Source organism: Lithobates pipiens, unplaced genomic scaffold, assembly GCF_037356315.1.
Source record: "Lithobates pipiens isolate NorthernLeopardFrog02 unplaced genomic scaffold, aLitPip1_a1.2 Scaffold_18, whole genome shotgun sequence".
In the NCBI taxonomy this organism is placed as follows: Eukaryota; Metazoa; Chordata; class Amphibia; order Anura; family Ranidae; genus Lithobates; species Lithobates pipiens.
This window is the reverse complement of record NW_027507758.1, coordinates 607861273-607874281: the sequence shown is the minus strand read 5'-3', so window position 1 is coordinate 607874281 and position 13009 is coordinate 607861273. Positions and strand designations below refer to the sequence as shown.

At 45.4% G+C, this 13009-nt stretch overlaps 1 protein-coding gene across 9 annotated transcripts in view; it reads right to left on the bottom strand.

The window, feature by feature from the left end:
* Positions 1 to 13009, bottom strand: part of LOC143989233 (uncharacterized) — a 68915-nt gene that overhangs the window by 20011 nt on the left and 35895 nt on the right. For 8 of the 9 annotated variants that reach the window (XM_077489293.1, XM_077489297.1, XM_077489300.1 and 5 more), the window contains 3 exons: positions 10059 to 10205; positions 4155 to 4331; positions 2438 to 2584 (listed from right to left, as the gene is read on the bottom strand). In XM_077489293.1, the coding sequence (XP_077345419.1) occupies positions 2438 to 2584; positions 4155 to 4331; positions 10059 to 10205 (471 nt within the window). The remainder of the gene's footprint in view (positions 1 to 2437; positions 2585 to 4154; positions 4332 to 10058; positions 10206 to 13009) is intronic. The other variant, XM_077489301.1, reaches the window with a different exon arrangement.

Genomic DNA, 13009 nt, shown 5'->3' with positions numbered 1-13009 from the left:
ATTGAACAGGCAGCAGCTTCAGCTGCCCACAGTTAAAATGGCTGCAGCCAGACTTAGTGGAGGGAGATTTCTGCAGCTGATTTGGCAAGTAGTGAATTACAGTATATATAAAATATGAAAAGTGGTTGGAGAGAAGCTGCAGAATTGCAAAGATGTTTTTATTACAAATTACCCTACTAATCGGAATGTGAGAGAGTGCACAGTGCAAAGTGACAAAACACACATAAGAAGAGGGAAGGGGAAGTGGATAAGTGCATAGTGCCATAGTGCAATACAATGGCAGGCCCTTCATAATTACATAGTTAATCAGGTTAAAAAAAGACACAAGTGCATCTAGTTCAACCACAAAAATTAATTAATAAAAAATAATATCACACAATCCCATATACATAATTATATACCCACAGTTGATCCAGAGGAAGACGAACAACCTGAGCATAACATGATCCAATTTGCTACAGCAGGGGAAAAAATTCCTTCCTGATCCCAGAGAGGCAATCGAATTTTTCCGGATCAACTTTACCAATAAATGTCAGTACCCAGTTATATTATGTACATTTAGGAAAGAATCCAGGACTTTCTTAAAGCAATCTACTGAGCTGGCCAGAACCACCTCTGCTGGGGGTCTATTCCACATTTTCACAGTTCTTACTGTGAAGAAACCTTTCCGTATTTGGAGAGGAAATCTCTTTTCCTCTAGGCGTAAAGAGTGCCCCCTTGTCCTCTGTGATGACCATAAAATGAACAACTCAACACCAAGTTCACTATATGGATCCCTTATATATGTTGATCTTATCTTCCCTTAAATTCAGTTCCTCTATTCTTTCCTCATAGCTGAGCTCCTCTTTGCCTCTTATCAGTTTGGTTGCCCTTCTCTGCACTTTCTCCAGTTCCCCCATATCCTTTTCGAGAACTGGTGCCCACAACTGAACTACATATTCCAGATGAGGTATTACTAATGATTTGTACAGGGGCAAAATGATATCTCTCTCTCTCTCTCTCTCTCTCTCTCTAGAGTCCATACCTTCCTTAATACAAGAAAGGACTTTGCTCACTTTGGAAACCACAGCTTGGCATTGTATTTATTATTAGACTTATGATCTACCAAAACTCCCAGATCCTTCTCCACCATCCATTGATTTGCCCAGTTGTATCCCCCCTAGTATGTATGATTCATACATATTCTTAGCCCCCAAGTGCATAACTTTACATTTATCAACATTAAACCTCATCTGCCACATAGTTGACCAATTAGACAGAGCATTGATGTCGGCTTGTAATATGGAGACATTCTGTAAGGACGTTATTCCACTGATAGATAGAATAGATAGAATAGAGAAGAACAGAAGGCGGCGACAGCGGCGACAGAAGACCGGACCACCGCCTGTAAAAGAGCTAGAAGAAGGAGTGGTGGCCCGGAAAGAAGAACCGAAGAGGGGGACAAAACCCCCGAAGTCGGAAGAAGAGGGCGGCGGCGAGGAAGAAAGCCGGGCTCCTCCGCTAGCAAAAGAGCTAGAAGAAGATAGCGGAGGAGTCCGGCGAGAAGACCCCCAAAGACGGAAGACCCCCCGGAGCTGTGCAATAAACTATTTTAACCCTTGTGTGTTGTGTTTTGTTTTACTTTTTTTTACAGGCGAATGGGTAGGGGTACATTTTACCCCATACTCATTCACATAGGGTTAGGGGGCCGGTATCTGCGGGCCCCCTTCCCCAAAGCAACCCCCCATGTTGAGGGCACGCGGCCTGGTACGGCTCAGGAGGGGGGGCGCTCGCTCGTCCCCCCCTTTCCTGGCCGGCCGGGTAGCGTGCTCGGACAAGGGTCTGATGTGGACCTGGGGGATTTTTTTTGGCGTTGGGGTTCCCATTTAAGTACATACCAGGTGGTGTGGCCAGCAACGCCTCCTTCGCTGGCCCCATTTACCTGGAGACGCGCTCAAAATGAGCGGGCTTTTCTCCGCGTGGGAAAAGTCCGGTCATTTCAAAAGTACGACGGACTGGCATACCAACGCCGGATTGTCCGCTGAAATGCAAGTCCGGCGGAAAGATTGGAGTGCAAAAATACTTTCTAAGTCCGCCGTACTTTCAGGTAAAAAAAGTCAGCCGGAGGCTACACACGGGGGGATTGTCCGGCGGACTTGAGTTTGCAGGACTTTTCCACCCGATTGTTTGATCGTGTGTACGCGGCATAAGACAGCAATATACTGTAAGCCTAATGAGAGATAACCCTTTCCCACTCTATCCAAAATGAAATAATGGATGGATGGAAGACAGGATGTTAATCACATATAATGATGACCACCAAAGGAAGAACTTAAATACGCAACAGCAAGCAAATAGGCCATTCTTTCTGCAAAACAAGCAGGATGGAAGATGTATTCTCCCTGGAAATTGTCTGACTGTATTGTAGTTTCTCTATGTTTAGATTGTACTGACTCACATTTTTCAGGGGCTACACACGCATATTCACACAAGCGGACACAACATTTCTGGTGTCCGGGGCATTGATGGTCTTTGGTACAGATGCCGTCGAGTCGTGGAGCTTTAAAACATCTTTCAGGTGGCACTGGACAGGTTCCAGGTTTATCTAAAATAGAGGAAACATTGTGTCAGGTTCTGATATCTCTAAATAATGAATATCATCTGAATGGTGGCCTTAGAATTGGACAGTAGAACCCAGTACAGATGGGAGAATGGTGGTCCCTGTGTGAGTTTTTTTGTCACCAAAAACAAGTGTATAGATGTGCCCCACCTTTACCTTCTGACCTCTTACTTTGATCTAAAGACTTAGATAAATAAATAATTAATATCATCTCAATGATGTCCCTAAAAGTGGACATTGAAACCCAGTATAGACCATGTGGAGCCCGGTGGTCCCTGTGTGAGGTTTTTGTACAGATGTGCCACAAGCTATACACTCTGACCTCTTACTTTGAGCTAAACACTAATGCCCCGTACACACGATCGGAAATTCTGGCAGCAAAAGACGGATGAGAGCTTTCAGCAGAAAATGTGACCGCGTGTAGGCTCCATCAGACTTTTGCTGGTGGGATTTCGCCCAGCAAAAATCGAGAGCGTGAGCAAAAATCGAGACGGAAAAAGTTTCTATAGGAAATTCTGATCGTCTGTGACAATCCCGACACGCAAAATTCCGATGCATGCTCGGAAACAATTCGGCGCAAGCTCGGAAACATTGAACTTCATTTTCACGGCTCGTCGTAGTGTTGCATGCCACTGTGTTCTTGACAATACAAGACTTTTCCGATGAGAATTACGATCGTGTGTACGCGGGCATTATATTAAAGTTGGCCACACACACTGTGAATTTTAGCAGACTCCTTAAGAACCAGCCAAAAATTTGAGCCATGGGTGTCCCTTTGGCACTGCCACAGCCCAACATCCCTCCATCTAACTGGTAGCATCTAATCTAAACTTACTATGGTTGGCTTACCCATGGCTTCCCGGCATTTGTTCACGCAAAACTCACTGCAGCACTTCTGCTGGCCTTCACAGTCCACATCATTCACACAGACAGTCGTGTTAACAGATTTACAAGCATACCGTATGATGGTACCAGTCAGCCCCACATGAGTGGGGCAGCACAGTGGTGTAGTGGTTATCACTTTCACCTAGCAGCAATAGGGTCACTGGCTCAACTCCTGACCACGACACCATCTGCCTGGAGTTTGCATGTTCTCCCTGTGCTTGCGTGGGTTTCCTCCGGGTACTCCGGTTTCCTCACACACTCCAAAGACATGCTGGTAGGTTAATTAGAACCTGATGAAAAATAGGCCAAATATGTGTATGTTGTATGTGTTTGTAAGCTAGTCAGGACCCCATGGGGCAAAGGACTGCACTATACCGCAGGTGGACACCGGCAGCAAAAAGCGCCCTGAGGCGATTCGGTTCGCATAGGTAGTGCTATACAAGTCATTCATTCATGAGCACAATGCCCACTTTTTTCAACTGGAAAAAGCATTAACAAATATTTTGCCATTAATTAATTCATTGAGTCACATGACTCTAGCTCGGAATTTAGAAAAATATTTGAAACCCAAAAATGTTCCTTAGATATGGTGTCACATAGCAGCAGTTAGTCTACTACCATCTCCCATCAAAATACCTTATTATCTCTGTATGGCACATGGCAGACCTACCTACGGTTGGCTCACCCACAGGGTCCCGGCATTTGTTGACGCACGACTCGCTGCAGCACTTCTGGTGACCTTCGCAGTCCACATCATTTACACATGCGGTTGTGTTGACAGATGGACATTTGAACAGCATAAAGGTACCAGGCGGCCCCACATGAGGGCACTGCCCACTTTTTTCAACTGGAAGAAACAGAAACTATTTTTGACAGGAATTCATTCATTGGGCCACATAACTCTAGCTTGGCAGTTTTCTTTTTCTTTTTAAGTCCTGTGGTGTTGTGAAAACTTAAAGTGGACCTTCAGTAATGTTTCAACTTTCCATCCATTAAATCTTCTGACCTTGTTGTTGTTTTAACTTTGGATAGTAAAACATTTTTTTTCTGCCAGTAAATACCTTATACAGCCCACTTCCTGTTTCCTGTCTGGTCATTAGCCTAGGCTTATGACATCATGCACAGCTCTCTCTCTAACTCTCATGAGAGTTTGCCAGGAAGGGAGTTGGGATGAGTCATAAGAGGGCAAATTAAAGCTGCAGAGCTGGAGGTGTGCCTCTGTGTGTCTGTGTAAATCCAGGAATTGAACAGGCAGCAGCTTCAGCTGCCCACAGTTAAAATGGCTGCAGCCAGACATAGTGGAGGGAGATTTCTGCAGCTGATTTGGCAAGTAGTGAATTACAGTATATATAAAATATGAAAAGAGGTTGGAGGGAAGCTGCAGAATGGCAAACATGTTTTTATTACAAATTACCCTACTAATCGGATTGTGAGAGAGTGCACAGTGCAAAGTGACAAAACACACATAAATAGAGGGAAGGGAAGTGGATACCGGTAAGTGTATAGTGCAATACAATGGCAGGCTCTTCATAGTTACATAGTTAATCAGATTAAAAAAAAGACACAAGTGCAACCGTAGTTCAACCGTAAAAATAAATAAATAAATAAATAATAATATCACACAATCCCATATACACAATCCTATATCCACAGTTGATCCAGAAGAAGACAAAAAAAACCAGCATAACATGATCCAATTTGCTGCAGCAGGGGAAAAAATTCCTTCCTGATCCCAGAGAGGCAATTGGATTTTCCTGGATCATTTTTACCTATAAATGTTAGTACCCAGTTATATTATGTACATTTAGGAAAGAATCCAGGACTTTCTTAAAGCAATCTACTGAGCTGGCCAGAACCACCTCTGCAGGGAGTCCAGTCCACATTTTTACAGCTCTTACTGTGAAGAAACCAGTCCATATTTGGAGATAAAATCTCTTTTCCTCTAGACATAAAGAGTGCCCCCCTTGTCCTCTTTGTTGACCGTAAAATGAACAACTCAACACCAAGTTCACTATATGGACCCCTTATATATGTTGATCATATCCCCCTTTAATCTCCTCTTCTCAAGATAGAATAAATTCAGTTCCTCTAATCTTTCCTCATAGCTGAGCTCCTCTTTGCCTCTTATTAGTTTGGTTGCCCTTCTCTGCACTTTCTCCAGTTCCCCCGATATCCTTTTTGAGAACTGGTGCCCAAAACTGAACTACATATTCCAGATGAGGTTTTACTAATGATTTGTACAGGGGGAAAATTATCTGTTTCTCTCTCTGGAGTCCACACCTCTCTCATACATGAAAGGACTTTGCTCACTTTGGAAACCACAGCTTGGCATTGCATTTTATTATTAGACTTATGATCTACCAAAACCCCCAGATCCTTCTCCAACATTGATTCCCCCAGTTGTATTCCCCCTAGCATGTATGATGCATACATATTCTTAGCCCCCAAGTGCATAACTTTACATTTATGAACATTAAACCTCATCTGCCACATAGTTGCCCAATTAGACAGAGCATTGGGGTCGGGTGTAAATTGGAGACATCCTGTAAGGACGTTATTCCACTGCATATCTTGGTGTCATCTGCAAAGACTGAAATTTTACTTTTAATCCCAGACCCAATATCATTTATAAAGATATTAAAAAGTAAGGGTCCCAGCACTGAACCTTGGGGTACACCACTGATAACCTTAGACCATTCAGAGTAAGAATCATTAACCACTACTCTCTGAATTCTGTCTTTTAGCCAGTTTTCTATCCATTTACAAACAAATCTTTCCAAGCCTGTAGACTTTACCTTACACATTAGTCCTGTGTGCGGAACTGTTTAAAACGCTTTTGCAAAATCCAAGTATACCAAGTCCCAAAATTAAGAAAAAAATGGTGTGGGGTCTGCCCAAAATCCATACCAGACCCTTCTCCAAGCATGCAGCCTGGCAGGTCAGGAAAGGGGGGAGGCAAGTTAGGGCCCCCCTCCTGAACCATACTAGGCCTTGTGCTCTTAACATGGGTGGCTTTGGGGGGGGGGGGGGGTATGTCGCCCTCCAAAGCACTTTGTCCCCATGTTGATGGGAACAAGGGTCTCTTGCCCATAACTCTGGCTGGTGGTTGTGGGGGCCTGAAAGCAGGTGGCTTATTAAAATCTGGAGGCCCTGTCTAACCTTTAACAAGGGGGCTCCCATATCCCCCCCCCCCCCCATGTGAATGAACATGAGGTACAGAGTGCGCCTACTCAGTCACTAAAAAAGGTAGTGTTAAAAAAAGACAGTAGGCAATAAAATAAAAAAATGTCCCTACCTTAAAACCATCAAATTAAGCCAACATGTTTCAGAGAACGGTCTCCTTCATGTTCAGGGCTTACAAAATTATTTGTGATTATAACCAAACTGTATTCATTAGAAGGCCAGATATAAGGTTGTATTTTGGGTAAATAATGGGTAGAAATGAACCACAACAGATAAGGAGAGTGATTCGGGGAGCCCTGTGACACCAGAACAAGAAATGGTGGGTACGGTAAGGCACAGACAGCGATAAAACATTTTCAGAAGTTAGGCCTCATGCACACGAGACGCAGATGAAACATCTGTTAAAAAAAAGCTGAAACGCGCGTTTAGAAACGCGCGTTTTGCCGCGTTTGCATGTCGCGTTTAGACGCGTTTAGATGCGTTTAGACGCGTTTGCGTTTAGACGCGTTTATAAAGATAACATCATGTAGACCCTCCCCAAGCTCTCAAAGCATTTTTTTTAACTATTTCTGCTATTTTGATCAGAGTGAGCAGCAGCAGCATAGAGAGCAGTTGTACACTTGCATTTGCCGTGTCACTTGCCACGGCACCTGCCACAAGTTGTGGATTGTCCACTTGCCACGTCACTTGCCACAAGTTGGGGATTGTCCACTTGCCACATCACCTGCCACGTCACCTGCCACAAATTGTGGATTGTCCACTTGCCACGTCACTTGCCACATCACCTGCCACGTCACTTGCCACGAGATGTGGATTGTCCACTTTCCACGTCATCTGCCATGCCACCTGCCACAAGCTGTGGATTGTCCACTTGCCACGTCACCAGCCACATCACCTGCCACAAGTTGTGGATTGTCTACTTGCCGCGTCACTTGCCACATCACCTGCCACGTCACTTGCCACGTCACCTGCCACAAGTTGTGGATTGTTCACTTGCCACGTCACCTGCCACATCACCTGCCACAAGTTGTGGATTGTCCACTTGCCACGTCACTTGCCACAAGCTGTGGATTGTCCACTTGCCACATCACTTGCCACGTCACCTGCCACATCACTTGCCACGTCACCTGCCACAAGTTTTGGATTGTCCACTTGCCACGTCACTTGTCACGTCAGCTGCCACGTCACTTGCCACGAGATGTGGATTGTCCACTTTCCACGTCATCTGCCATGCCACCTGCCACAAGCTGTGGATTGTCCACTTGACACGTCACCAGCCACATCACCTGCCACAAGTTGTGGATTGTCCACTTGCCACGTGACTTGCCACATCACCTGCCACGTCACTTGCCACATCACCTGCCACAAGTTGTGGATTGTCTACTTGCCGCATCACTTGCCACTTCACCTGCCACGTCACCTGCCACGTCACCTGCCACAAGTTGTGGATTGTCCACTTGCCACGTCACTTGCCACAAGCTGTGGATTGTCCACTTGCCACATCACTTGCCACGTCACCTGCCACGTCACTTGCCACGTCACCTGCCACAAGTTTTGGATTGTCCACTTGCCACGTCAGCTGCCACGTCACTTGCCACATCACCTGCCACGTCACCTGCCACAAGTTGTGGATTGTCCACTTGCCACGTCACTTGCCACATCACCTGCCACGTCACTTGCCACGAGATGTGGATTGTCCACTTGCCATGTCACTTGCCACGTCACCTGCCACGTCACTTGCCACGTCAGCTGCCACGTCACTTGCCACAAGATGTGGATTGTCCACTTGTCACATCACCTGCCACATCACTTGCCACATCACCTGCCACAAGTTGTGGATTGTCCACTTGCCACGTCACTTGCCACATCACCTGCCACGTCACTTGCCACAAGATGTGGATTGTCCACTTTCCACGTCACCTGCCATGCCATCTGCCACAAGTTGTGGATTGTCCACTTGCCACGTCACTTGCCACGTCCCCTGCCACAAGTGGATTGTCCACTTGCCACGTCACTTGCCACGTCACCTGCCACAAGTTATGGATTGTCCACTTGCCACGTCACATGCCAGTCACCTGCCACAAGTTGTTGATTTTCCACTTGCCACGTCACCTGCCAAGTCACTTGCCGCGTCACCTGCCAGGTCACTTGCCACGTCACCTGCCACAAGTTGTCTATTGTCCACTTGCCACATCACATGCCAGTCACCTGCCACAAGTTGTTGATTTTCCACTTGCCACGTCACCTGCCAAGTCACTTGCCGCGTCACCTGCCAGGTCACTTGCCACGTCACCTGCCACAAGTTGTCTATTGTCCACTTTCCACGTCACTTGCCACTTCACCTGCCACGTCACTTGCCACAAGTTGTGGATTGTCCACTTGCCACATCACTTGCCACCTGCCATGTCACTTGCCACAAGTTGTGGATTGTCCACTTGCCACGTCACTTGCCACAAGTTGTGGATTGTCCACTTGCAATTGCAATTGTTTAAAATATTTTTCTAATGGTTTTTCATCATTTGCAATCATTTTTGAGATTTTTAATGTAAAAAAAAAGGTCACCTTTAAAAACGCATATAAACGCAAACGCGGCTAAACGCGGTAGCGGCGTTTTGCCGCGTTTTACCGCGTTTTGCCGCGTTTTGCGTCTGAAACGCAGAAATTTTTGTTTCTGAACGCATTTTTTTGCTTCTGGAAAAACGAGATTAAACGCAACTGCATATAAACGGAAAAAAACGAGACTGTGTGCATGGACACATAGGATAACATTGAATGAGTTCAGGTGCAGTTGAAAAAACTGTCCAACTGCATCTGAACGCGCGTTTAACTGCGTCTCGTGTGCATGAGGCTTTACCAAACTACTCAAAATGTGCGTGTCCCCACTGGAGAGATTTGTCCTGACATAAAGTGAGGAGACTGATGCCGCGTGCACATGATCGAATTGTCTGGCGTACTTAGTCCGCCGGACCACATTTCGCCGGACAATTCGATCGTGTGTGGGCTTCAGCTGACTTTTTCATCGTAAAGTCCGGCGGACTTAGAAAGTAGTTTTGCAGCCAGACCGCCAGACTATCCGCCGGATTGCTTGCTGGACTAAGTACGCCAGACAATTCGATCGTGTGTACAAGGCTTTAGACAGCAATATACTGTAAGCCTAATGACAGATAACCCTTTCCCACTCTATCCAAAATGAAATAAAGGGTTTGGCTGGATGGAGGACAGGATGTTAATCACATATAATGATGACCACCAAAGAAAGAACTTAAATACGCAACAGCAAGCAAATAGGCAATTCTTTCTGCAAAAGAAGCATGATGGAAGATGTATTCTCCCTGGAAATTGTCTGCCTGTATTGTAGTTGTTTCTCTATGTTTAGATTGTGCTGACTCACATTTTTCAGGGGCTACACAGGCATATTCACACAAGCGGACACAACATTTCTGGTGTCCGGGGCATTGATGGTCTTTGGTACAGATGCCGTCGAGTCGTGGAGCTTTAAAACATCTTTCAGGTGGCACTGGACAGGTTCCAGGTTTATCTAAAATAGAGGAAACATTGTGTCAGGTTCTGATATCTTTATATAAATAATGAATATCATCTGAATGAAGGCCATAGAATTGGACAGTAGAACCCAGTACAGATGGGAGAATGGTGGTCCCTGTGTGAGTTTTTTTCCCCACCAAAAACAAGTGTATAGATGTGCCCCACCTTTACCTTCTGACCTCTTACTTTGATCTAAAGACTTAGATAAATAAATAATTAATATCATCTGAATGATGTCCCTAGACGTGGACATTAAACCCAGTACAGACCATGTGGAGCCCGGTGGTCCCTGTGTGAGGTTTTTGTACAGATTTGCCCCAAGCTATACACTCTGACCTCTACTTTGAGCTAAACACGAATGCCGCGTACACACGATTGGAAATTCGGGCAGAAAAAGACCGATGAGAGCTTTCAGCAGAAAATGCGACCACGTGTATGCTCCATCAGACTTTTGCTGGTGGAATTTCGGCCAGCAAAAGATTGAGAGCACGTTCTCAATTTTTCAGATGGAAAAAGTTTCGGAAATTCTGATCGTCTGTGGCAATTCCGACGTGCAAAATTGCGATGCATGCTCGGAAACAATTCGATGCATGCTTGTTCCGATTCGAAATTCGGACGAATTTTCATTATTCGGACATTCGGATGCATTCGAATTTGCGAATTACAATGCTAACGAATTCCGCCGAATTCGGACGAAATTCAAATCCAATTCGAAAAATGACATTTTGTGACCCGACTTTGGGGCCATGTAAAGCTAGAAACTCCAAATTAGGTATACAAACACAGTAGACATAGCACTACAACATCTCCAATTTGGGGTTTCTAGCACCAAGTGACCCCGAGATACATGGCCCTAAAGTCGGGTCACAAAATATATTCGAATCCTGTTGAAATAGTTTCGAATAAGGTTGAAATAATTTCGATTTGGTGATTTTGTAGTGCTATTTCTACTGTGTTCGCATACCAAATTTGGGGTTCCTAGCTACAAGTGGCCCTGAGATACGAGGCCCCAAAGTCGGTCACAAAATGTCAGAAAAGTACTTGACATATTGTCCATATCCGGGGCCACTTGGTGCTAGGAACACAACAACTTGTGGCAGGTGACGTGGCAAGTGGACAATCCACAACTTGAGTCATGTGGCACTCGTGGCAGGTCATGTGGCACTCGTGGCAGGTCACGTGGCACTCATGGCAGATGTCATGGCAAGTGGACAGTACACAACTTGTGGCAGGTGATGTGGCAAGTGGACAATGCACAACTTGTGGCAGGTGACGCGGTAAGTGGACAATGACATACAGCATATGTACTTGCCTTGCAATCGACATTCGTGACTTCTTCAATCAGGCATGCTGACAACTTCATTGATGTGATAAACATAAATGAAATAAGATGTGTGTGTTTAGATGTATATAAGTAAGTAACTACCGTATATACTCGAGTATAAACCGAGATTTTCAGCCTCTTTTTTGAGGCTGAAAGTGCCCCCTCGGCTTATACTCGAGTCACCGCTGTCTGACTGCTCGATCAGCGTATCGAGCAGACAGACGGCGGACATTAAAATTCAAAAGCCGCGCCTCCTTCTCCGCCTCCGCCTGTGATAGGCGGAACACTGAATTTCCCAGCAGTCAGTGTTCCGCCTATCACGGACATCCGTTCATTCTCATACTACGGACGAGTATGAGAGGATGTCCGTGATAGGCGGAACACAGGCTGCTGGGAAATTGAGTGTTCCGCCTATCACAGGCGGAGGACGGAGGCGCAGCTTTTGAATTGTAGAATGGCCGCCGAGAAGAGCGGCGATCCATCGGCACGACACGGGACGGAGGAGGCACGGGACGGAGGAGGCACGGGACAGAGGAGGCACGGGACAGAGGAGGCACGGGACAGAGGAGGCACGGGACAGAGGAGGCACGGGACAGAGGAGGCACGGGACAGAGGAGGCTCGGGACGACGGCGGCTCGGGACGGAGGCTTGGGACACAGGTAGGCTGGACACACACACAAGGCTGCACGGACACACACACACACACACACACACACACACACACACACACACACACACACACACGGATGGATGGATGGACACACACACACACACACACACACACACACACACACGGATGGATGGATGGATGGATACACACACACACACACACACACACACAGGGATGGATGGATGGATGAATACACACACACACACACACACACACACACACAGGGATGGATGGATACACACACAGGGATGGATGGACGGACACACACACAGGGATGGATGGATGGACACACACACAGGGATGGATGGACGGACACACACACAGGGATGGACGGACACACAGGGATGGACAGCCATGTCTCACCCTCGGCTTATACACGAGTCAATAAGTTTTCCAGTTTTTTGGGGGTAAATTGGGGGCCTCGGCTTATATTCGGGTCGGCCTATACTCGAGTATATACGGTAACCATCTTCCAAAATTTCTAATTCAAATAGAAAAGATTAGAAAAAAAATATAATTTAATAGAATAAAATAGAAAGAATATACAACCATCTTCTGAAATTCAAATTTCAAATAGAATAAATTTGAATTTTGAATAGTATGAATTAAAATTTTTTAATTAATTCATTTTAAATTTGGATAGAAAAGATTATAATAAAATAGAAAATAGACTAGAAAAACGATAGAACAGAATAGAATATATTATATTTTATTCTGTTCTGTTCTATTGTTTTTCTAGTTTATTCTTTTATATTCTATTAAAATCTTTTCTATTAAAATCGAAATCATTATATACTAAATTCGA